The 27,241-nt window shown below is 41.3% G+C and overlaps 1 protein-coding gene across 2 annotated transcripts; it reads right to left on the bottom strand.

Annotated features, from left to right (window-relative positions):
* Positions 1 to 16,738: 16,738 nt before the first annotated feature.
* On the bottom strand, positions 16,739 to 26,443 carry GCNT3 (glucosaminyl (N-acetyl) transferase 3, mucin type). 2 transcript variants are annotated; one of them, XM_053593404.1, is made up of 4 exons: positions 26,280 to 26,443; positions 23,498 to 23,923; positions 22,378 to 22,567; positions 16,739 to 20,992 (listed from the first exon to the last, which is right to left on the bottom strand). In XM_053593404.1, the coding sequence occupies exon 4, from the start codon at positions 20,936 to 20,938 to the stop codon at positions 19,616 to 19,618; it is 1,323 nt and encodes a 440-aa protein (XP_053449379.1). In that variant the 5' UTR covers positions 20,939 to 20,992; positions 22,378 to 22,567; positions 23,498 to 23,923; positions 26,280 to 26,443; the 3' UTR covers positions 16,739 to 19,615. The 2 variants fall into 2 exon arrangements, with proteins under 2 accessions (XP_053449379.1, XP_053449378.1); XM_053593403.1 differs by lacking the exon at positions 23,498 to 23,923.
* Between the last annotated feature and the right edge of the window lie 798 nt (positions 26,444 to 27,241).

Genomic DNA, 27,241 nt, shown 5'->3' with positions numbered 1-27,241 from the left:
TGAATAAAAACTGGTGAATCTATTTTTTATAGTACAAAACCAAGGATAATCATTGGTATGAAAAATCCACACACAACTTGATTAGGAAAAGTTAGATAATCTATACCAAAAAACAAAACAAAAAGAACTATTCCAAACACATAAAATAGTCCCATATGACAGGTTGAATGACCTACATTTTAGCATTAGACTTACCATAAAAAGTCCTAAAGGTCTGACATGTAATTCCTTATCTTTATACAGTAAAAGGGAAAAAGTTTCCATTGTTTGTCAGTCTAGGAATATATAGTGAAGACTATGACATTTCTACACAGAATGGCAGGCATCAGGTGGCTGAGTGACTGGAATTCAGCAGCTGACTTTAGATAAATCAAGACCAACTGCTTTTCACAAAGACCAAGTAATGTAGTAAGAGCAAGTTCTTGACAGCCCCACCCTGGGTCAACCCCAGTTCACTACTAGTTCAGTGTTTCTTACCCTACTACATTAGGATAAAAGATCACCATCTTTTCCTCTGCTAAGAAGAGTTGACAATGACCTTCAGCAAAATAGCTTGTCATAAAGCTTTTAAAATTTTAAGTGGCTATTTTGCACAGTCCTCTCAGAGGAGAAGCATGTTTTATACTAGATTTCATTTTTAAGTATTCAAAATCTAAGCAGCATAGAAATGAGACTTGTTTATAGGATAAGACCCTAATTTGTGACTATTGGTAACTTGTTTTATGTTCTTAACCTGTACAACAGGAAAAAACTTCTTTCCAGGGTTGTTGTGAGGACCATCCAAAAGAATATCTGTAACATGTACAATACTTAGTTTCGCATGTGAGAAATTTAATATTAGCTATTATCCTATAAACAAGTCTCATTTCTTCGTAATAACCAGCACAACAGAGTCTCACTATGTCGCCCTCAGTAGAGTGCTGTGGCATCACAGCTCACAGCAATCTCAAACTCTTGGGCTTAAGGGATTCTCTTCTCTCAGTCTCCCAAGTAGCTGGGACTATAGGCACCCTCCACAAGGCCTGCCTATTTTTTTTTTTTTTTGCAATTGTTTTAGCTGGGTCCAGGCTGGGTTCAAACCTGCCAGCTTCAGTATATGTGGTCGGCACCCTACCCACTGAGCTTGGGCACTGCCACTGGCCTAGCTTTTTTCTTTTTTTTTTCTTTTGAGACAGAGTCTCACTGTGTTGCCCTCAGTAGAGTGGCATCCCAGCTCACAGCAACCTCAAACTCTTAGGCTTAAGTGATTCTCTTGCCCCAGCCTCTCAACTTGCTGGGACTACAGATGCCCACTACAATGCCTGGCTATTTTTTTGTTGTAGTTTTCATTGTTTAGCTGTCCCAAGCCAGGTTCGAAACCGCCAGTCTCGGTGTATGTGGCTGGTTCCATAACCACTAAACTATGGGTGCTGAGCCATTGGCCTTGATTTTTAGTATGGTGGCACAGCTTCATAATTCTCCTGACCTTTGGGGTTTTAAATGAGAGTGGTCAGAAAATTACCAGAGGATAGCCCATCTATCTGCCTAATAAAGGAAAAGGGGAACTCTGTGGTAAAGAGGTGCAGAGGCTTTATTGTTCTCTTAGACACTGACCAGTCTGCAATCAAATATTAATAGACATCTGAATAGGCAGGAAAATGTGACCAAAATAGGAGAAAAATAAATAATAAACCACACATCCACAGATCTTAGCAGACTAAGATGACAATGTTTTAAAAAATAATGGAAAATGGGCAAAATGGAAACATGGGAAATATTTTAAAAATTCAATAGAGAAGTAGATTTTAAACAATAAAATAGACAGTCTAGAATAATAATTTTAAAAAGGCCAGCCTGAGCAACAGTGAGACCTCATCTCCACACACACACACAAATTAGCTGGACCCTGTGGCACCCTAAGGCGGAATCACTTGAGACCAGGAGTTTGAGGTTGCAATGAACTATGATAACACCACTGCACTATAGCTTAAGCAACAGAGGAAGACCTTGTCTCAAGAGAGGAGAAGGGGAAGGAGGAACCCTGCCAACACCTTGATATTTAGCACAGTGAAACTGGTTTTTGGACTTCTGGTCACTAGAACTGTGAAGAAATAAGTATCTGTTGTTTTAAACCACAAAGTTTGTGATAATTTGATACAGCAGCCATAGGAAAAAGACACACTAGCTAAAGATCAAGCATATTAGGCCATCATTAAAATAATAATTGCAATGAATACAGCATGTAAATTATATTTTTTAAACAATTCATGAGTTCAAAGTGACCCCAACACCTCCAGTACACACACAAATAGTTCATTTGTCACCAGGAAACAATTCATTATTCTTAAAACTGACAAAGGGAAATAATTACTTCAGGGTAACAGTATAGTTGATGCAAAAAAAGGTTTTGCTCTATAAGAAAATTTAAATAAAGCTCTGTACAATCGGGATGTCACTATTTTGCAATCGTTATGAAATAACTAATCCTCAAAGCGGGCCAACTGGAAGCAGCTTTCATCAGAAGCTCCTGTGCACAGGTAGTAGAGAAGCCAAAGGCAGGGAGTTGAGCACAGGAGAAGGACGCAAGGTGCACACCATCCCCATTGAGGACGCAGGGTACACACCATCCCCATTGACGCAGGGTGTACACCATCCCCATTGAGAAGCACTTCCAGGCTGGGAAAGAAGAAAGTTAACAGAATATAGGTACTGAGCGACTACTTGAAGGGCTCTTGCTGTCAAAGGGATGGGGACCCCTCCCCCAGCCAGGAGGCCCACATTGGCTTTCCAGGAGCAAGCAAGGAACAAGGGACCTCTCAGGCCATGTGAGAGAGTCGTGGAGTTGCCGATTCACCTACACCTGGGAATTTCCAGCTCTGAGCACAGTTCCCATCCTGCCTGGTACAAAAGAGAACAAACTTCCTCTAACAGTTCTGGGCCCACAGTCCACCTTATCCCTTATCTGGGCAACTGGAAGACTGCCCCCTTCAGAGGCCAGAATGTTTGGGGAATACTCTAAGAGGCCCATCCATTGTGTGGTCCCTGAGCAGCACAGGAAGAACTGGTGCAGCGAAGAGGTGTGTTCTCAGCTGCCTCCCTCCCTGGATAAGGCATCCCTTCCCCAAACCCCCTCCTTATTCTCCTTGCTCTTGCTGCCTGGGTGAGCTTAGCTGGAAATCTCAGTAAAAGTTAGCCACAGATTATTGCTCTCCTACTGCCAAAAGGAGAGCAAGAATTTGACTTTGTGCTATGGTAAAGGATATTGGAATGGGGTGGGGATGAGGCGCAGATTCTGCAGGTCTGTTGGCAGATTCTCCTCCAGCTATCTCATGCCATGTGCAGGACCACAGGTGTTCAGATCTTCATTCAGCTAAGTGCTGTAACACCTTGGGATTGGGTGGAAGGAAAGCTGATGTCAGGACAGCACCAGCCTGCAGTGACTGGCCAAGTTGGCATTCAGAGACTCTGGTTGTGGCCCTGAAAGGGAGTTTTGCAAAGCTCTTGGGGAAAGTTCACAAGCACACGCTCCAGCTAATTTGGGAAGGGGCAGTTAGCTATAGTTTCTGGGGCTTTCCAATCCAATCTCACCGCACCAGTTCTGTGGGTTTTTTTTTTTTTTTTTTTTTTTTTTTTTGAGATAGAGTCTCACTTTGTCACCCTCAGTAGAATGCTGTGGTGTCATAGCTCACAGCAACCTCAAACTCCTAGGCTCAAGTGATCCTCTTGTCTCAGCCTCCCAAGTACCTGGGACTACTGGTGCCCACCAACACACCCAGCTATTTTTTAGAGACAAGGTTTCACACTTGTTCAGGCTGGTCTTTAACCTGTGAGCTCAGGCAATCCACCCACCTTGACCTCCCAGAGTACTAGGATTACAGGCATACGCCACAACCCAGCTACCCCGCTAGTTTTGATTGCCAATTATATTTTTATGGGTGTTTCCTAAGGGTCCCCAATTAGATTATCTCTCAATATCTATTCACGGACAACCTATCATTCCAAGTATAAAAAGTATAATAAAATACTCATGGAGACGAGCCAGTAGAAGAATTCTGGCAACATGAAAAATCAGAACAGAGCAACTCCCACAAGACATTACAAAGGAGATACAGCAGAGAATACCAATCATAGAGAAATTGCTGAAATATCAGAAATAGAATTTAGAATATGGATGACAACTAAGATAATTGCAATGGAGGAGAAGGTGGAAATAAAAATTCAAAAAATAGAGCAGCACCCATGGCTCAGTGGGTACAGCACCAACCACATACACTGAGGCTGGTGGGTTCGAACCTAGCCTGGGTCAGCTAAACAACAATGACAACTGTAACAAAAAAATAGCTGGGTATTGTGGTAGGCGCCTGTTGTCCCAGCTACTTGGGAAGCTGAGGCAAAAGAATCACTTAAGCCCAAGAGTTTGAGGTTGCTGTGAGCTGTGATGCCATAGCACTCAACCAAGGTCAACATAGTGAGACTCTGTCTGAAAAAGAAAAAATTCAAAAATAGTCCAAAAGTTGTCTCAAAAAATTAGTGACTTTACAAACAAAGTCACCAAGGATATGGACATAATGAGGAAAGAGATAGCAGAGCTTAAGGAATTAAAAGAAGCAGACGAGGAGCTTCAAAACTCAATACAGATCCTCAGTAATAGAATTGAACATGGAGAAGAAAGAATCTCAGAAATAGAAGACAAGACCTTTGATCTATCCCAAGCATTCAGTGAGGCAGAAAGAAGGAGAACAAACACAGAATATTCCCTGAGAGAGATATGAGATCATTTCAAAAGATCAAACATCAAAATTATAGGGATTCCTGAAGGAGAATAGGATGATTCTGAGGCTCTCATCAGGTACTGATGCTCTACTCCAAGACATCATGGTGGAGAATTTCCCAAGCATGACAAGAGACACAGAAATTAAGACAGTAGATAGTTTCAGAACTCCAGCAAGACTCAATCCAAATAAAGCATCTCCTGAACACATTGTAATTAACTTTGCCAAAGCTAATGTGAAGGAAAAAATCCTGCAAGCAGCCAGACACAAGAAAAGTCTTACCTACAAAGAGAAAAAATATTAGGATGACTGCAGATCTTTCAGTAGAAACTTGTCAAGCCACAAGAGGATGGTCATCAGCCTTTAACCTTCTTAAACAAAACAACTTACAGCCCAGGATCTTGTATCCTGCTAAACTGAGTTTTATTTGTGATAGAGAAATCAAATATTTTGCCAACACGCAAACCTTGAGGAAATTTGCCGAAATTAGACCAGCTCTACAGGAAATACTAAGACCCATTCTTCATAATAACCAGCACGATGGCCCATCACCAAAGTAAACACACCCAGAAATTAAAGAACAAACCCTAGCCTCCACAATGCTACTAAGGAAAAAAATAAGCTCTAGATCTTTGAAAAATGAGAGGACCAAAACTGCACCACACCTATCAATTGTCTCAATAAATATGAATGGCTTGAATTCTCCTATAAAGAGGCACAGGCTGGCAGACTGCATACAAAAGCTCAGGCCTAAAATCTGTTGTCTGCAAGAAATACACCAAACCACAAAGGATAAAGAAAGACTCAAGGTGGTGCCCATAGCTCAGTAGTTAGGGCGCCAGCCATGTACACCAAGGTTGGTGGGTTTGAATCCAGCCCACACCTGCTAAAACAATAATGACAACTGCAACAACAACAACAAAAATAGCCGGGCATTGTGGCAGGTACCTGTAGTCCCAGCTACTTGGGAGGCTGAGGCAAGAGAATTGCTTAAGCCCAAGAGTTTGAGGTTGCTTGGAGCTGTGACGCCATGGCACTGTACCCAGGGTGACAGCTTGAGACTCTGTCTCAAAAAAAAAAAAAGGAAAGAATCAAGGTGAAGGGATGGAAAACAGTAATCCAGGCAAATGGAAATCAGAAAAAAGCATTGGTTGCAATCTTATTTGAAGATACAATTGGATTTGAAGGAACAAAAATAAGGAAAGACAAGCATGGACATTACATACTTGTCAAGGGAAGTACACAACATGAAGATATTTCAATAATTAACATTTATGCACCCCATTTGAATTTGAATATTTCAATATTTCAAATATTTCAATATTTGAATGCTCCCCATTTCATTAAACAAACTCAAAATGATCTTAACAATATATCTTCCTGCATCATAATAGCTGGAGATTTTAACACCCCCTTGACAGTAGACAGATCCTCCAAGCAGAAACTAAATGAAGAAATAATGGACCTAAATCTGATCCTAGAATAAATGGACTTAATATATATAGAACTTTTCATGCTAACAAAACTGAATACACATTCTTTTCATCAGTCCACAGATCATCCTCCAAAATTGATCACATCTTAGGACACAACTCTAACCTCAACAAATTCAAAAAAATGGAAATTATTCCTTAAATCTTCTTGGACCATCATGGAATGAAAGATGAACTCAAGAATAACAGAAATTTCATACCCAAATAAATTCATGGAAACTAAATAACCTTATGCTGAATGACAGTGGGTCAAAGACAAGATTAATAAGGAAATCATTTTTTTAAACAAACGATAATGAAGCCACAAGCTATCACAACCTGGGGAATACTGCAAAGGGGGTCCTAAGAAGGAAATTTACAGCTCTAGATGCCTTCATTAACAAAATAGAAAAAGAGAAAATCAGTAACCTAATGGGCCAACTCAAGCAGCTGGAAAAGGAAGAACAATCTAGCTCCAAACAGAAGAAAAGAAATAACTACAATTAGTTATTGTAAGTGAAATTGAAAACAAAAGAATCATTTAGAAAGTTAGCGAAATAAAAAATTGGTTCTTTGAAAAGATTAATTAAATTGATAAACCTTGGCCAGACTAACTGAAACATAACAGTAAGATCTTTAATAACTTTAATCAGAAATGATAAAGGGGAAATAGCAACAGATACCACAACAAATACAAAATATCTTTAATGATTACTACAAAAAATTCTACTCCCACAAATATAAAAATGTAGAGGAAATGGACCAATATCTGGAAGCATGCCACCTTTCTATATTCAATCAGAAAGAATTAGAAATTTTGAATAGATCTATATTAAGCACTGAAATAGCATCAATTATACAGAATCTCCCCCAAAAAGAAAAGCCCCAAACCACATGGTTTCACACCAGAATTCTACCAAACCTTCAAAGGGAAACTAGTTCCTATATTATATAATCTATTCCAAAACTTAAAGAAGGGAAGAAGCCTCTCAACACATTCTGTGAAGCAAATATCACCCTGATCTCCAAACCAGGAAAGGACCCAACAAAAAAAGAAAACTATAGACCAATGTCATTAATGATATTAATTATGCACATCTATGCAAGAATGTTTAATAAGATCTTAGCAAGCAGAATACAGAAACACATTTAAAAAGTTATACAGCATGGTCAAGTCAGTTTTAGCCCAGGGATGCAAGGCCAGTTCAACATACATAAATCTGTAAATGTGATCCATCCTATAAATAAAATCAAAAACAAAGACCATATAATTCTCTGAATGCAGAAAAGACTTTTGACAATATCCGGCATCCATTTTTGATAAAGAACAATTAAGAAAATAGGTTTAGGTGGGATATTTCTTAAACTGATAAAGGCCATATACAACAAAACCACAGCCAATATCATATTGAGTGGAGTAAAACTGAAAGCATTCCCACTCAAAAATGGAACTAGACAAGGATGCTACTATCACCACTGCTATTCAACATACTGCTGGACATCCTAGCCATGGCAATCAGACAAGAGAAAGAAATAAAGGGTATTCAAATAAGGTCAGAGGAGGTCAAACTCTTACTCTTTATGGATGCCATGATCTTATACCTGAAAAACCCCAGGGACTCAGCTACAAAGCTCTTAGAAGTGATCAAGAAATATAGCAGCAATTGGGATACAAAATCAATGCCTATAAATCAGTGGCCTTTATATATGCAAATAACAGTTAAGCTGAGAATAAAACCAAAGACTCTAACTTTTATATAGCTCCAAAAAAGATTAAAAAAACCTGGGAATTAATCTAACAAAGGATGTGAAAGATCTCTACAAAGAGAACTATGAAACCCTGACAAAGGAAATAGAGATGATGTTAACAAATGTTAAAACATAACTTGCTTATGGCTGAGAACAATCAACATTGTTGGGGTTTTTTTTGTTTGTTTGTTTTTGAGACAAAGTCTCACTATGTCGCCCTCAGTAGAGTGCTTTGGCGTCACAGCTCAAAGCAACCTCAAACTGTTGGGCTTACGCGATTCTCTTGCCTCAGTCTCCCGAGTAGCTGGGACTACAGGCACCCACCATAACGCCCAGCTATTTTTCTGTTGCAGTTGTCATTGCTGCTTAGCAGGCCAAGGCTGGGTTCGAACCCGTCAGGCTTGGTGTATGTGGCCGGTGCCCTAAACACTGTGCTGTGGGCACAGAGCCAACAATAAACATGGTTAAAATGCCCATTCTACCCATAGCAATCTACAGACTTAATGCAATCACCATCAAAGCACCAATGTCATACTTTGAAGAACTTGAAAAAGCAATACTACATTTCATATGGAGCCAGAAAAAAAACCCAAATAGCAAATACAATTCTTAGAAATAAAAACAAATCATGTTACCAGACTTCAGGTTATACCACAGTCTACGGTGATCAGAACAGCTTGGTGCTAGCACAAAAACAGAGATATAGATCTATGGAATAGAATAGATAATCTAGAGATGAACTCAGCCACATATCTTAATTGATCTTTGATAAGCCTAACAAAAACATGCTCTGGGGAAAAGAATCCCTATTTAATAAATGGTGCTGGGAGAACTGTTAGCCACATGTAGAAGACGGAAACTGGACCCACACCTCTCACTACTGGCAAAAATTGATTCTTGATGGATAAAAGATTTAAATTTAAGGCATGAAACATAAAAATCCTAGAAGAGAGAATGGGAAAACGCTTTGAAGATATTGGCCTCAGAAAAGACTTGATGAGGAAGACACCCCCCAAACCCGGCAAATGCAGCAATGCCAAAAATAAGTAAGTGGGATTTGATCAAGCTAAAAGCTTCTGCACAGCTAAGGGTACCACAACCAAGGCAAACCAACAGCCTTCAGAATGGGAGAAGAGTTTCGCATGTTATGGATCTGACAAAGGCCTGATAACTAGAATCTACAGAGAACTCAAATTAATCAACAAGAGTAAATAATCCCATTTATTAGTGGGCTAGAGACTTGAACAGAAACTTCTCTGAAGATGACAAATGGCCAACAAACACATGAAAAAATGCTCATCATCATTAATCATCAGAGAAATGTAAATCAAAACCACACTGAGATATTACCTAACTCCACTAAGATTAGCCCACATCGCAAAGTCCCAAAATTGCAGATGCTAGCGTAGATGTGGAGAGAGAGAAACACTTGTGCACTGCTGGTGGGATTGCAAACTAATACAGCCTTTTGGAAAGAAGTACGAAGAGTTCTTTTTTTTTTTTTTGCAGTTTTTGGCCAGGGCCAGGTTTGAACCCACTACCTCCGGTATTTGGGGCTGGCGCCCTACTCCTTTAAGCCACAGGTGCCACCCAGTATGGAGAATTATTAAAGAAGTAAAAATAGACCTTCCATTTAATCCTGTATCCCATTATTACATATCTACCCAGAAGAACAAAAATCATTTTACCACAAAGACATTTGCACCAGAATTTTTATTGCAGCTCAGTTCATAATTGCCAAGTCATCAAAGCAACCCAAATGCCCATCAACCCATGAATGTATCAACAAACTGTGTCATATACATACCTGTCTGAGTACTATACAGACATAAGAAAAGTTGAAGACCTTACATCTTTTATGTTTACCTGGATGGAGCTGAAACACATTCTTCTTAGGAAAGTATCTCAAGAATGGAAAAAAAAAAAATCCAAAGTACTCAATACTAATATGAAACCCATATATAAACAATTGCACGTACACATGAATGATAAAACACAAATAGAGTCTAGCGAGGGGGAGGAAAGAGTAGGAGGAGCGGTGGGGGAGGGAGAGGCAGTAAGAGGGAGAATGGAGGGCAACTGGCGGGATCTCACCTAATGTACTCAATGTGAGGGTGCTCAGCATGCCCCCTGGGTGAAAAATGCAACTACAACTTGAACTTTATCTTGGAAATGAGAAGAATGTCAACTAGAAATTTGTACCCTCTTTTTTTTTTTTTTTTTTTTTTGTGTGTGTGTGTGTGTGTAGAGACAGAGACTTTATCTCCCTCGGTAGAGTGCCATGGCATCACACAGCTGACAGCAACCTCCAACTCCTGGGCTTAGGCGATTCTCTTGCCTCAGCCTCTCGAGTAGCTGGAAATACAGGCGCCCGCCACAACACCCAGCTATTTTTGTTTGTTTGTTTGCAGTTTGGCAGGGGCTGGGTTTGAACCCACCATCTCAGTAGGGGGTGGGGCCAGCACCCTACCCACTGAGCCACAGGCACCACCCCTCATTTTTTCTTTTTTTGAGACAGAGTCTCACTACGTTGCCCTCAGTAGAGTGCTACTCTGTCACAGCTCACGGCAACCTCAAACTCTTGGGTTTAAGCAATTCTCTTGTCTCAGCTTCCCAAGTAGCCGGGACTACAGGCGCTCATCACAATGCCCGGCTGTTTTTCTGTTGTAGTTGTCACTGTTGTTTAGCAGACCCAGGTGGGTTCAAACCTGCCAACCCTGGTGTATGTGGCTGGCACCCTAACCACTGAGCTATGGGCACCAAGCCGTACTCTCATATTAACTTAAAATAAAAAAAGAAATAACAGAACTAAGCAATGATCATCAATAGCTACTAAAATAAAGATAAAGAAGTTGTGGGGAAATTTATAATTAGGCTGACAACTTCCAAACCCCCAAACTCAATCCTAATACATATAAAACCCGTACGTGTGCCGCTCCTGATGTGATGCAATAGAAAGTACACAATACCAATGACGGCATCATCCTAACAAAAATTCAGTCCTGAATCTGACCACGTTCCTGGATCTTAATACCAATTTATAAGAAATATTAAGAAAAGAGGAATAGTTAAATGATACTGCTGGAACGCAGACTCCAAAATGAATTGTCGAGACAAAACAAAAAAGGTGGCTGGAAGAATCTCTGAAAGAGATTTAAGAGATTCATCAAACCAATGGGTCCTGATTCAAATAATCCAACTGTAAAACCTAATTAGGACATAATGTGGAAATTATATTTAGTAGGTGATAAAATTAAGGTTACCTGTTTTAAGCACAGTACATTTGCTTGTATTTTTTAAATTGTATTTATTACCTACCTTAATTGAAAGATACACACTGTTGAATGGATGAAGTAATGTGACATTGAGCATTGACTTCAAAATAGCCCAGGTGGGGTTGGTAGGCTAGTAGGAGCAGCAAAACAAGATTGTCAGGAGCTGATAACGCTCAAAACTGGATAATGGGTCCATGGTGGCTTATTATGCCCTTCTTTTCACTTTTGTATATGCTTAAAGATTTCCATAGTAAAGGATTTTTAAAATATATGTTCTAGAGCTCCTCATTGCTTACAGATGAAGTCCCAAACTCCTTGACAAGCAGAACACCAGGTTTTGGGCAGGGTGGCCATCTTCCAGGCTCATCTTCACCTGCCTTCATTCCCAGCTGTCTCCCCATTAGCGACAGGGTGCTACATTCAGTTTTCTGAACATAGCTTGCATTTTCATACATTTGGTAATCCCACTTGCCTGCCTGGAAAATGTTTTATCCTTTTCATTGTTTGGCGAACTCCTCATGGCCCAGTTCAAATGTCACTGTTTCTATAAGCTTCAAATAGACTCATTGAAATAGAATTAACCCCTCACTCAAAGCAATCCACATCATGCACGTAACATTCCAGTCCATCATCACAGCATCATCCCCTCCCCCTCCCCTTGTCTGGATTAAATTCCATAGTCCATTGTTATGATCACTTTCTTGCACATATTGGAACCTCCTGTGCTCCTCTCTCCTATTTGTTTGAATAAACCACAACCCGGGGTAAGCCCTACTCTCTGCACCATGCAGTTGACTGTGGCTGGGTGCCTGGTCTCTTTTTAAATTCACTTTCCCTTATATCGATGGGTCCTTCATGCTGCCTAGCATATTTTCTTTCCTCAATCCAGCTTCTTTTCCACTTTTCAGCTGGAAATATCCCTTTACACCTTCTCTTCCCAAACTTCTAACACCTCCTCTTCCATCATCAGTCTCATACAATCATCCTGCTCTTTTTTAAATTGAAAAAAATAAAGATAATGCAAACAGAACTTCTAGGATATACAAATAGCTGGCAAGTATATAAAAAGTCCCTCAACATCACTAGCAATCGAGGAAATACAAATTGAGGCTCGGCGCCTGTAGCTCAGCGGCTAGGTACCAACCACATACACCAGAGCTGGTGGGTTCGAACAACAATGACAACTGCAACCAAAAACTAGCTGGGTGTTGTGGCAGGTGCTTGTAGTCCCAGCTACTTGGGAGGCTGAGGCAAGAGAAGTGCTTAAGCCCAAGAGTTTGAGGTTGCTGTGAGCTGTGATGTCACGGCACCCTACCCAGGGCGACATAGTGAGACTCTGTCTCAAAAGAAAAGACAAGAAAGAAGTACAAATTGAGGGGGCCAGAGACCATGGCTCATGTCTGTAATCCTAGCACTCTGGGAGGCCAAGGCAGGTGGATTGTCTGAGCTCAGGAGTTCAAGACCAGCCTGAGCTTCGGTGAGACCCTGTCTCTAAAAATAGCTGGGTGTTGTAGTGGATGCCTGTAAGCCCAGCTACTCACGAGGCTGAGACAAGAAAATCGCCTGAGCCCAAGAGTTTGAGGTTGTTGTGAGCTATGACACCATAGCATTCTACCAAGGGGGACAAAGAGAGACTCTGTCTCAAAAAAAAAAAAAAAAATACAAATTGAAAGCACAATGTGATATCACCAACACCCAGCAGAAAGGTTAAAATGACAAAGACAGACAGCAGCAAGGTAGTGAAGGATGGAGTGCTCTCATATGTAGTGGGAGTTTAAATTAGTAGATCACTTGTAAAGCTATTCACTAAAGATTGACACGTGTACACCTCACGGTCCAGCAATCTCACTCCTAGACACATACCCAACCGAAATGTCCAAGGACACCTCATTTTATCGCTCTTTTCTTCACTGCACTTCACAAACACTGTGTTTTTACAAATTAGTTATGGCAACACTGCAGGGAGCGAGTCTCTTGGTGCCATTTTTTCTATTGAAAAAGAAATATGCTCACTTCACGTCTCTGTGTCACATTTCGGTAATTCTCATGATATTTCAAACTTTCTCAAGCCAGGCATGGTGCCTTATGCCTATAATCCTAGCACTCTGGGAGGCCGAGGAGGGTGGATTGCCTGAGATCACAGAAAAAAAAAAAAAACTTTATCATTATGATATCTGTTATGATGATCTGTGATCTGTGAATTGTTGGTTTTTTAAAATATTTATTTATTTATTTATTTATTTTTTGAGACAGAGTCTCACTATGTTGCCCTCAGAACAGTGCCATGGAGTCACAGCTCACAACAACCTCAAACTCTTGGGCTCAAGTGATCCTCTTGCCTCAGCCTCCAAAGTAGCTGGGACACCGTAACACATGGCTATTTTTAGAGATGAGGTCTCGCTCTGGCTCAGGCTGGTCTTGAACCTGTGAGTTCAAGCAATACACCCATCTCGACCTCCCAGAGTGTTAGGATTACAGCTGTGAGCCAACACACCCAGCTTTTCTTTTCTTTTTTTTTTTTTTTTTTTTAGTGAGGGTCTTGCTCTGTCACCCAGATTGGAGAGCAGCGGCACTATCACAGCTCACTACAACCTCCAACTTCTGGGCTCAAGCGATCCTCCTGCTATAGCATCCTGAGTTACTAGGACTACAGGCCCACAGCACCATGTCAATCTTATTTTTTTTCTTTAATGTTTTGTAGAGATGAAACCTTGCTGTGTTGCCTAGGATAGTCTTGAACTTCTGACCTCAAGCAACTCTCCCTCGGTCTCCGAAAGTGCTGGGATTATAGGCATGAGCCATTGTGAACAGCCTGATTGGAAATCTTTGATGTTGCTATTGTAATTATTTTGGGCTGCCAAGAACTGTTCCCAGAGAAAAGGACAAATTTAATAAATGTGTGTGTTCTGACTGCTCCACTGACCAGCCATTCCGCCACCTCTATTCCCTGTCGTTTGGCCTCCCTATTCCCTAAGAAACTACAACATTCCTATTAGGCGAATTAATAACCCTACAAAGGCCTGTTAAGTGTTCCAGTGAAAGAGTTACACATCTCTCTAAATCAAAAGCTAAGAATGCATTAAGTTCAGTGGGGAAGGCTTGTCAGAAGCTGAGGTAGGCCAAAAGCTGGGACTCTTGCCCAAAACGACTAGCCAAATTGTGACTGTAAAGGAAAAGTTGTTAAAGGAAATTCAAAGTGACATTCCAGGGAATGCATGGATGAAAGGAAAATGAAATAGCCTTATTGCTGATATGGAAGATCAAGCCCACCATAACATTCTCTTAAGCCAAAGTTGAATCTAGAGCAAGTCCCCAACTCTCTTCAATACTGTGAAGTCAGAGAGATGAGGAAGCTGTACGAGGAAAAAAGTTTGAGGCTAGCAGAGGTTTGGTTGGTTCATGGTGTTCAAGGAAAAAATGAAGTCTCCAGATCCTCAAAGTGCAAAGTTTCATCCCTAAGAGGTCCGAAGAGAGGGAAAGTGCAAGGGGGAACAGTAAGCGTTGATCTAGAAGCACGGCCACAGCAAGTTATCTAGATCTAGCTGAGATTGAGGAAGGAGAAATAAATCTTATACTTCTTAGTGATCCCGAGAAAGCAGCAGACAGCTGCAGAAGAACTCCTCCTCCGAAGAACAAACTCTACACTGAGCTAAAATCACCTTGGAAAAATCTATGTAACAGGTAACAGCAGCCTGGTTTCTTGAGAAATACAATCATTAATTCTGTATACCTTTTGTTGTAACTGTAACTATGCAGCTGACACTGAGCCTAAGAGAAAAGTATAAAAGAGTTTAGGAAAAACTATTTCCCTGGAACTCAGCATTTTACGCCTTAAGGCACCTGAGTTCTCGCTTGCAATTAAAGGTTCCTTCTATATTGTTGGTGTGTCTGTCAGTTTTAATTCGCCTCCTGTTTTCCTATAACCAGATCATTGATGAAGGTGACTACACTAAACAACAGATTCTACATGTAAATGGAACCCCTTCTATGGGAAGAAGATGGCATCTAGGCCTTTCACACCAGAGAGGCGCTTCAAGGCACAGGCTGCCTCTCTTGTGAAGGGCTAATGCCGGTGACTAAACTGAGGCCACTTTTATTATTCCGAAAATCCTGGGGCTCTTAAGAAGTATGCTAGGTCTATTCTGCCAGTGCTCTGGAAATGGAACAATGAAGCCTGGATGACAGCATGTCTGTTTTCAGCATGGTTTACTGAATACCTTAAGTCCACTATTGAGAACTATTGCTAAAGAAAAAAAAAATTCCTTTCAAAATACTACTGCTCATTTATCCTTTTCATTGTTTGGCGAACTCCTCATGGCCCAGTTCAAATGTCACTGTTTCTATTAGCCTCAAATAGACTCATTGAAATAGAATTAACCCCTCACTCAAAGCAATCCCAACACATCATGCACGTAACATTCCAGTCCATCATCACAGCATCATCCTCTCCCCCTCCCCTTATCTGGATTAAATTCCATAGTCATTGGAATGACTATATTCATATTCATTGACAATGCACCTGGTCACCCAAGAGCTCTGATGGAGATGTTCAAGGAGATTAATGTTGTTTTCATGCCACAACATCCATTCTGCAGCCTGTGGATCAAGGGGTAATTTTAACCTTCAAGTCTTACTATTTAAGAAATACATAGATAGTGATTCCTCTGACAGATCTTAGCAAAGCAAAATTGAAAACCTGGAAAGGAGTCACCACTCTAGATGCCATTAAGAACATTTGATTCATGGGAGATGACCAAAATACCAACCTTCACAGAAGTTGGGAAAAAACTGATTCCAACTCTCATGGAAGACTTTGAGAGGATCAGACTTCAGTGGAGGAAGTAACTACAGATGTAGTAGAAATAGCAAGAGAATTAGAATTAGAAGTGGAGCCTCCCCCTAAACATGTGACTGATTTGCTGCAATCTCATGATAAAATTCAAGCTGATGAAGAGTTGCTTCTTTTAGATGAAGAAAAAAGTGATTTCTTGAGATGCAATCTACTCCTGGCCAAGATGCAAAGAACACTGTTGAAATGACAACAAAGGATTTGGGATATTCTATAACTTAGTTGATAAAGCAACAGGAGAGCTCGAGAGAATTGACTCCAATTCTGAAGGAAGTTCTACTAAAGAGCATCACATGCTACAGAGAAATCTTTCATGAAAGGGAAAACCAATCAATGAGACACAGCTAGGTGCCTAAGGCTCAGTGGTCAGAGTGCCGGCCCTCTGCACCAGTGATGGTGGGTTTGAAACCGGCCTAGGCCTGCTCAACAACAACAAAAAAACTGATAAGACAAACTTCATTTTTGTCTTATTTCAAGAAGTTGCCACAGCCTCTGCAACCCTCAGCCACCACCACCCTGATCAGTCAGCAGTCATCAACATTAAGGCAAGACCTTCTACCAGTAAAAAGAAAACAAAAGATGATCATTAGCATTTGTTAGCAATAAAATATTTTTAATTAAGGTATATACTGATGCGTTTTTTCTAGGCATAATGCTATTGCACACTTAACAACTATAGTATAGTATAAACATAAATTTTATATGCCCTGGGAAACCAAAAACTTTCAGTTGCTTTATTGAATTATTTGCTTTATTGTTATGATCTGAAACCAAATTTGCAGTCTTTCCCGGGTATGCCTTTGTATACATTGTCTCAAAAAAAAAAAAAAATCTAAGTAAATAAAATGTGTGGGATCGATGACTAAGTTAATTCATTGATTATCAGTACATTCAAATTTCATAAAGTCTGAAATACATCTTAGTCATCTTTATAATAAATAAATGACTGACTAAATGGAAGAATTGAAAACAAATCTTTGGGCCAATTAAGATACTTAAAGCAGGAGAACAGACTGGGTGTTTAATTATTCTTTCTAATCAAAATACTAGACCTTCCCAACTACATTATGCCATATGTTCCTTAACAAGGTTACCAATTGTCTTTTCTTCCTTTCTTAAAAAATATTCATGCAATCAAGAGAAGCGCAAAAATTACAATGAGACAAGCAGACTGTACAACCAAAAATAGTTCTTACAACAATGCTCACCAATAATCTGCACATTAAAAAAGAAGGAAATTCAAACCTTCAGAGCTAATGCAAACATAGTTGCTCAATTCATGTATAAGACTTTTCCTTTCCAGAGAAAGGTTAAAGAAACAGATATGACTCAGAGGGAAGGAAAAATCAACAGATGTGTTGGTTTAATTGTATGATTTTTAAATATACCAAATGAAGGAAAAATTTGACCCTTCTGATATGAAGACCATATATTCTTAAAGAAAGAGTCCTTTCTTTTCACCTGAATGCATTTCTGGAGAAATTTTCAATGCTTGGAAAATTTCAGTAACTTGTCCCCTCGAAAATGGTAAGTTCGCATTTTAAGCTTTTTCATTTATTTATATGAAAACTTATAACTTACTTCACATGAAAGCTTTTCGAGGAAGTTAAATAAGAGGCCAAGGACCTGAGTTCTTTCCTCAGAACATGTGCACTCAGGGAAGCTTTGTGCCTCCTTCCCACAGTGGCAGTGCAGCCCCTTCTATCTCCCTCAGCAGAGGACCAAGGACAGTCATGTGGGCCAGTAAGAGGAAAGTCCTTAATTCCTGCTGAGGACAACAGACCTTACAGGTCATATCCACTGCGTATATAACTATGCCAGAGTCCCACTCCACGGCGTGGATGGCAGCAAGGTGGAGAGAACTCAATATTACAGTGCAGACAAGTTGGTGGTGGCAATGCCCATCACCAAAGGAGTACAGCCTTACAAAAAAGAATCACGAACTTATGAACAAAAAAAATTCACCATGTCAGACAGTGATAACGGGGCCAGAGTGACAGGGGTTGCACAGAGAAAGTTGATCATGAAAGAAAACTTAATTGAATCACGATCGCAAGTGAAGAAACACATTAATGACATTATGGCAGTGTTCAAGTCACGCAAATCAGCTTGCATAGAAACCACTTTTCCAGAGTATACTGTATGCAGAAGAGCAGCTGTACCATATTCAAAGGGTGCTGCCCATAGTTTCATAATATCCGTTGTCCATCACAGGAGAGTATGACCAGTAGCCAACCGTTATTTCTAGAGCTTCAGACAGAAAACTGTTTGTTTCAGCAGGTAACATTTTGGAGGTGGGAAATGTGTGTGTGTATATGCACATATGTGTCTATGCATATGCACACACTACACGTGTGTAAACACATATGTATGTATGTGTGTGTGTATACATATGTACCCACATTATTTTCTCCCCTCAAAGAAACATATAATCAGCAAAATCACAAATAATAACCCTCCCATTCACATACTGAAATAAGAGAGTTTTGACACAAGAGGTCTAAACTTGGAATAACCAGTCATTCTGGTTTAGGTAGACAGTCCAAGTTCATTTTTGTTTCTCAATATATTGATTAATAGTGGAACCCTTCCCCCTACTCAAATGTGTTGTTTCACTTCGGACACTAAATTATACAGGGTGTCCATAAAGTAAACTATTTTAAATTGCACATGAATTTTACAGACACCTTGTGTGTGCCTTTACCTAAATGGCTATTAACCCTGTTATGGAACATTTGTTAAGCTTTGGCTGTGACACTGACAACATTTAGTGCCATGATTTTTCCACAGGGGTAGGGGTGGTCAAACTGGCTAAATCCCCCTGCCTTTTCCCTTACAGAAGTCATGAACCACATCAACAAAATGAGAGGGCTTTCAACAATGGAAGAATCAGCTCTGTTCTATACATTTGTTGAGTTTTTTATTCATACAGGTTGCTCAGACCATTTCAGAATAATGAGGACTCTCTTGTCAGCCACTAGGGATATTAAATGTCACCAACAGTTGTGACAAAAAATCTCATACATCTTATCTGTTTACATTTGTACTATTTCTGGTATATTAGGCAAAAAGTAGAGGTAGGACTTTGAGTCAGGAGCTATTTATTTTTTAGATACAGTACAAAAGGAGAGGCTCTCTTTCTACCAAAGTCCCCCTCTGCACTACCGAGCCGAAAATAATTAAGAATAGCCTCTACCCAGAGCAAAAAAGCAGCCACGAGGCATTCAACTGAAATCCAGTGTCCTCTGCCACCCTCCCACCCCCCTTCTTCTCCCAAATAACAGCAGCTCTCACATTCTCACTCTGTGATAAAGGCCGGAGGAACTCCTGGGGTCAGGGCTTGAGCACAGTTGGCAAGGCTTGCGGCAGCAGATCCACTAACACTCAGCAGCACCCCTCATTCTAGGGGATACCAAGGATTCCAAAGCCCTGGTCTGCCACCCCACACTGTCCCAGGAAGTTCTGGGCATGTTCGCACAGGCTCTTGCCCCACAAGTAGCAACTTTCTCCTAGTGTGTCTCAGAGTTCAGTGCCGTAGATGGCCTTATGTCGTAAGTACTCTTCTAAGCACTGAAGAGCATTATCATCTACCTTTGGGTCAAACTTGTTGGCCAACAGGTGATGGTTTTGAAGCATCCAATGCAGGTCCCCAGCTCCATAAATACAGATAGTCCTCTGGTGGATTCCAGAGCAAGGGGCATATGGTGCCCCCTTACTGATGTCTCCCTCATGCTCTTCCCACTTAACCAGTCTGGCAATGGAAGTCATGTCTGAGATGTCATACTTGGGGTGGTAGGGAAAAGATCCAGGCATCCATCGTGCACGCTGAAGGGTGGCCCAGAGGTGCTCATCGGGGCTATAGGTGTCTTTTACCCATTCAATCAGTTGTTGGGATTTGGGGTTCTTTAAGACATGTCGGATGAAGTCTCGGGAAGCCACAATATAGGCATTCCCTGTGAACATAGTTAAATTACTAGGGGGAGGATCCTTCTTCTTGTTTGTTATGTACAATGTGTCTTTGACCTCATAGTGGTATTTCCAGCGCAGTTTTTTGGACTCAGAAGGTATTTCTGATTCCATACTGTTCCTCCCATTCAACATCTTGAGGGCTTGGACCATCTCAGCATTGGTCTTTATTGGAAAGTCTGTTCCACAGGTATTGAGGAAGTATTTCCATGGCACTGAGCTCTGGAGCAAATCTTCCATGCAGTTCAGGTCAGCCTGCACCCGGGACCAGGATGCATAAATCACTGGAACCAGTTTACTGGCAATGAAGACATTTGAGAAGCATGAAATAATCGCTTTGACTGCTTCTTTAAAAGTTTCTGGGGACTTCTCATCCACGTGAACACAGTATATGTTCTGAGGGGCATACACAGCTCGTAGCAGCCTTTCGAAGTTTTCAATCTTCTCATGAACCACCATGGAGTATGCAATAGGAAAGTCTAACTCTTCTTTGCTCAGTGGAAACTGTATGAACTTTCTCTTGGCCTTGAAGTGCTCACAGTCTCTGGTCAGGGAGAGGTAGTCTGTATCTGTGAGAGGTTCCCGCTTCTTCTTGATCTCCAGGTTATCCAGAAGGGCCTGAAACACAGCTTCCTGGTCCCCTCGGGTGACCCCCGAACAGTTGATGGAGCTCCTTGCTGGCAGCTTCAAAGTCTTGTACAACATATCCCTACAGCGCTGGCTTTGGAATCCCCTGGACTCCAGGTGATCCCCTGTGACTTCAGGGTCACATTTTAATCGGAGAGAAAATTTCAGAGCAACTATGGCCAGGAACATATAGCAGCCCAGAGCCCACAGGTGATGCTGCTGGCAGAGTCTCTTCCACTTAATCATCATCCTGGAATGGGAGACCAGCAGAGACTGGGCCCAGCGAAGGAGGAGCAAAGAATCCTTGGACAGAACAAAATGCCTCTGATTACAATCCAATCATTCCCAGGAACATCAAGTTCAACCCTAAACTGATGGGGAAGAAAAACATATTTCTTCTCTCCACAAATATCCTCAGTAAGGACATGCCTAGGAGCCTGTTACACCTGGCTTGCTGAGAGTGATCTAAATATAAGCTGACCCAACAAACTAGCTGCCCACACTGGGATCAGCTGCTGAAACTAGCTCTCTCCACCTCCATTCCAGGAGAGAAAAAAGGCAAAAATGGCTGGTTGGGCATGGTGGCTCACACCTGTAATCCCAGCACTCTGGGAGGCCAAGGCGGGAAGATTGCTTGAGGTCAGGAGTTTGAGACCAACTCTGAGCAAGAACGAGTCCCCACCTCTACTTTAAAAATAGAGAAATTTAGCTGGGCGTGGTGGTGTGTGTCTTTTGTTCCAGCTACTCAGGAGGCTTGGGCAGGAGGATCCAGACTTTGAGGTTGCGGTGAGCTACGATGATGCCACTGCACTCTAACTGGGATGACAGAGTGAGACTCTGCCTCAAGTTAGTGAGAGGACGTCCCCACTCGTCATTCTTCCTTCTTTCTCTCATCCCTTACCACCCTAGAATAGCTCTTATCTGGGGTCTGGTAGATCTCTCTAAAGAAAACCCATGAAATTCAGACTGTGAGTATCAGTCCTAAAAATCTAAATGTTCTTTTAAAAGCAAAATTACATGTCTTGCTCCCTTTTCAGCAATTTATATAGTATTAGCATGCTTCTCACCACATATAATTCATGGGTCAGACACGGTATCTAGAAATGTTCTTAAAGAAGTACAAACAATTTGATATTATCCAAAAAATGCATTGTAATCATTCAGATAGTACATCGGAATTAAAAATATATCTACACACAGGGACACACATAGCTGTGTATATACAATATTTAATGAATGCTTTTTATAGGCCAGAAATATTTCTTTACATTGTCCCCTTTAATCTGCACAACCAACCGGAAATGTTGTATTATTAGGCCTCTTTTATAGATAGGAAAGCAGAAGCTAAATAACTTGCCAAATAACACACATTATAAGCAGCAAATCCACGACTCCTCTCCATTGCCTACCCCACCCTCACGCCCGCCAGTGTTTTTGTCTGAAATCATAATGCTTGTTCCACCAAATCACACCTACCCTCAGTACAGGGTACTGAGTACCAGCACAGAAAACCAGACATCATGGAAAACAATGCTGCAAAGGACAGAAATAAAATGTGACACAGCCTTCAAGCACTGATTATTTTTCTGTCTTGCATCTTTTTCTAAGCATAAAGAGTACAGCCTCTTTAGTAATACCTTCAGTGGAAATCTAAAAGGAAGAAAAATAGAAAATTAAAAAACTCTCACCTTTAATAGCTTTTTTGTTGTTGAGTGAAGATCTCTTGCCAGGGTGTGATTCTGTTTCCAAGGGAAGACTGGTAGGGTTCCATGGCAGCAAATGCGAACAACTACATCCCTGAGTCTTCTAACATTCTAAAATGTATTTTCTGATAGTCACAAGCTGGCCAGGAAACTTCTCCAGGTTCCTCTTTAATCTCTGCAAGGGAGAAACAGCAGGAGGCTCTATCAGTCACCATTTGGCTCCCTACTCTCAGATAAGCAAGCAAGCTCAGATAAATCATTCAGGGGCACAGTCTCAAGCACAAGTCATTCAGGGAGGTAAGTGAGGTAGAAAAACACTGCTGCCAATATTCCGAGAAGGCAAGCAGGTATTTCAACTAGCACAGCCCAATTTGTACCTGTGCTCGCCTGCCATGAAACTATGCATAAAACCCCGTCAATGCTCATACAAGAACTTAAAAGCAGGTATGTCCCTGCCCTCTTTTGTTTAAGAATGAAAATGCCATTCCTCATATTCACTGAACACTACAAGACACACTAAAAATATCCTTCAAGAACTTCTCTTTTGTTATTTACTTTTTTGTTAAAAAAAAAAAAAGTTTACTCTTCAAAGGCAAGTGCTAAAAAAAAAATACACACACTCACAAAAAGCCTGTATTTAAGTCTTTAATAAACTGTTGGTTGTAGAGCATTCCCCCCAGGGTTCCTGGTGGTAGGTCTCCCTCACGAATGTCTAGGTCAGTGGCAGTCTATAAAGAAAGGATACACCATGGACTGTTGGACTTCAGTGAGAGCCCCATGGGGTGGTTTTGACAAGCCAGTGTAGAAAATGTCTTTTTCAAAGCTGATGTCTTTATTTTTAGCCTCTCCCTATCGCACTCCCAACAACCCGTACCAAAAAGAAGCATTTTCTGCCCAAATATCTGATCAGGGTAAATTTAATATAAAGGACTTAACGAGGTATCAAGTTAAGTAAATAACTGAATGAGAGGGGTGCTAAATTATTAGCCCAGTAGCAATTGTTGTAAGCAGCTATCATCCCTAGACTGAAGGAATAAAGGGAGAAAATGAAAAATAACAAATTTCACTTTGGAGTAGTGAGGGCCCAAGAAGCTGAAAGTCAGACCTCTGTTGAGTTTCAAGGGGGCCGCTGGTCAACTAATGCTGGGGTCTCTGAGCTCAGAGAAAAGATCCCACACTGAGGCCTCGACTTCTCCAGACGCAGCTGACAGCTCTGTCCTCAGTTACTGGAAAAGGGATTTAGCGCAGCTTCTCCACCCAACAGCCTCTGCGCGGTAAACAGATGTCGCCATGGCAACGCTCTCAGAAGCAGGAAGTAGAGGAAGCAAACAGGAAGTCCTCCTGCTCCCCTCATTGGCAGCGGCCAATAGGAAGCTGTTGGCAAAGCAGGGGCGTGGTTTGCAGGGTCCCATCTCCAGCCTCCCAGAGTGGAGAAGGTGGGCTTCGTCTGAAGCTAATGGTGTGATAATGGAGATCAGAGTTGCCTTCTTCGTATGTGAATCGTTCATACACACAAACTCACTCTCAGGGCCTGTGGAAGCGCATATAGTGAGAATAAGATGGAGCCGCCAGGCGGGGGCAGACGTGACACAGCTGGTCTGGTCAGTTTAGGTCCTGCCTGACCTTCACCCCCTGTCTCCCGTTCTTACTGTTTTATAAGTTTAGCTTCCACCCTAAAGACGCATATTGAGTGGTTTAGGAGGATTCATTTAGAAAATTAACTTTTGAATTAAAATGTTGTTTGGGTCAAGAGTTATCCTGTTTATTGTTTACTATGGGTCATGGGTTATGCCTATTATTGTTTAAGATAAGGGTTAACATAGTCTTCACTTTGAATTTAAATGTATTTTGGAAATGCAAGAATAGAACCGTTTTGGAGAGGCAACTCTCACCATTCTCCAGAATCCTGGACTTCTGACAAAGTTTGGTGGACCTACCCCATCCTGCATATTGGCTGACAGAGACAGATGGCCAGACCCTCTTCATCTGGTAACACAGGGAACTTAGTTCCTTTCTAGTCCTTTCTGCCCATCTCTGACTATGGGTGAAGACAATGGCAAAAGCAAAAGATAGACGTAGGGTCTTCCTTGCCTCTACTTTTGAGGCTGTGCTCCCCTGGCTCTGTTTTCTGCCAGCTTCCAATATGTGGGTCCTTAGTGAATCCCAGTTGTTGAGCTGTAATATCCCTGGAACAAGAATGATTCAAGAATAAACACTTGCTCCAGTATCCAAATCTTGAAAAAATCTCTGTAATTTTTTTGTATCTGACTTTGCTTTGATGACCTCAAGTTCGATTGTCTTTCCCATAAAAACGGTGTCCAAGACTCTCATAAAACAGAACCATTTTGAATATTTGATTTTTAAGGTAACCCAAAAAGATATCTATTCTTACTAAGTATATATATTAATATAACATTAATGAATTGTGGCTAGATTTTGTTGAGATAATCTACATGTTAGTAACAACAGGTCCTTAGTCGTTAAAGGCAAGCGTGGGCTTTGGCAAGACAGAACTAGATCTAAATCTTGGCTCTGCCATGTTCTAGCGATGTGACCTTAAACAAATTCTTTAATCAATCTCTATTAAAGACTTCCTTTAAACAGTAGGAGCTAATGTTAATACCTGTTCTCCAGGATTATTGTGAGGATTAAAGGTGATAACACATGAAGGACATGGCATGTGCAGCCTGTCATTTATGGCTTCTTGATGAAGACTATTATTAATAGGCTCCAGTGTCAGCCAACAGAATAACTCAAGGAGGGTTACAAAGAACATTCCCAGGCTAGGAGTGGTGGCTCGCACCTGTAATCCTAGCACTCTGGGTGGTCAAGACCTGGCAGACTCAAGGCCAGAAGTTTGAGGTGAGCCTGAACAAGAATGAGAACCTGAAAAATTAGACAGGAGTGGTGGCATGCCCCAGTAGTCCCGTCCCAGCTTACTGGGCTCTAGTATTGATGCTTATGATGGATGGGGTGAGGGGAAAGACTCAGATTCACCCTCTTTCTCTGTGCTCTTAGAAAAGACCCACTTATAAGTTGTAACTGTCATCACCCAAGAAAGAACAAGACCAGGGACCAGACTTCAGGGAGGGGCAAGAGAGGGAACAGAGTAGCTGGAGAAGGCCACAGGTAGACCAGGGGCTAGGTGACCTGCAGAGAGATCAGGCATTTGGTCCGCAGATTCTGCACCTCAATTCCATGCTGGCCCTGAAGAGGATGTGGGACACTGGCAAGAGAGAGAAAGGACCCAGTCCCAGAATCCCTGAGATCCCAGACACATTTTAAAACAGAAACTCAGACCTGGGACATGAGGCTCTTCATTAGGATTCCTTTTACCCCTCCTGAGGACCAGAAGCAAAGCCAGATGAGGCTGGAGGTACATCAAGAGCCCAGGAGTACATGAAGATGTTTAGATATCCCAAGCACTGAGATGATGGCCTTCACCTCCTCCAGCATCCAGAACAAAAGCAACATGGTCTAAGTATGTCTAGAAGGTCCAGCTGGGTCCTGAGTTCTCCCACAAGGACTATCACTATGATTCTGTTTTAAACAGCAAAATCTTCCCACCCAGACTCCTAGTCTTTTTCTCCTAATCATGACTTTAGCCTGCTCACTGACACACAACAGTTTTCGCCTTTATCCCCTGAGCTTTGAACTATAAATCCTCAGATGTTTGTGGGAAGATCTAGGAGTTCCAATCATGGGGAACAGAGAAACTAAACCAGGGTCATCAAAGTACATCTGAGATAAGCCAGTGGGGGATTTGGTGTTAACCTTGATGGAGGTTCAAAGGACTGTATAGTCCCAACACCAGGGTCACAGGAGGCAGATCCAATCGTTTTAAGTTAAATCTACAAATTAGCTTATTTTGTTATGGTGGCATTTACCTCCGCCAGGTGTCAGCTTTGTCCTCTCAGTGATGGGAAGCTTCTATAGTTCATATTCTTCATCTGTTTCCCCTCAGCACCTACAGCAATAGGTATTAACAGGATCCCAAGGCTTTCCAGAACAAAAAAATGTTGCATGTAAGGCAGGTTGTGTGTAGCAAGGGTAGTTTTCGGCAATTGTTTGAGGAAAGACCATGACTCAGGAAGGCCATAAGAGGGAATTGATAAACAGGAAAACCAAGTTAATGTGTTACCGGCTAGGCTGGGCCTGAAGTTTGAAGAAAATAGGGAAGGAAGAGATAGCCAGCTACTCAGCCTTAGGGTATTTCTGGGGGTCCGCTTGGCCAAGAGGGGGTCCATTCATTCTGTTGGGGGGGGCCTTATGATTTTATTTTAGGTCACAAAAATGATTAAAACTACAAGTGGAAACAAACGAGTGTAGATCTTTGTGAAGTCTAGAAAAAGAAGAATAGAATGTCTGGGTGCCTTCTTCATTGTTTAGGGAAAAGTCTTGGCTAGTTTCCAAGAAAATAACCCCGTAGAGCAGCCATTTGAAAAAAGAAGTTTAGTGAAAGGGATGGCCTTGTCCAAATTATACAAGGGACAAGAAATGCCTAATCCTGCAATTTGGTAGCAACAGTTAAACATCAGTCCTACAAACTCTCTTGCTGGGCACCCTGTGGATTTCTGTTTTCACAAGCTCAGCCCGCCAAAAGGAAATGTAAATTTTCTTTATCAATTGCTGGACCTATTGACTAAATCTGCCTTTTCGAATCTGTTCCTGTCGCTTTAAGTGATTCCTGAAAATTTCCTGGACAGATAATGGGGTGGGGGGATGGAGAGGACAGACTCCAAGCTTCAAGCCTGCAAAATATATCTTTACAGCAAGAGCAAGACAAAATCTCTAACAGCCATCACTGCTAAAGAGAAGAAATGGTGACAACAGTTTCACACAACCAACT

Source organism: Nycticebus coucang, chromosome 6 (assembly GCF_027406575.1).
Source record: "Nycticebus coucang isolate mNycCou1 chromosome 6, mNycCou1.pri, whole genome shotgun sequence".
NCBI classification, from domain to species: domain Eukaryota; kingdom Metazoa; phylum Chordata; class Mammalia; order Primates; family Lorisidae; genus Nycticebus; species Nycticebus coucang.
This window is presented reverse-complemented; position numbering and strand designations above follow the sequence as displayed.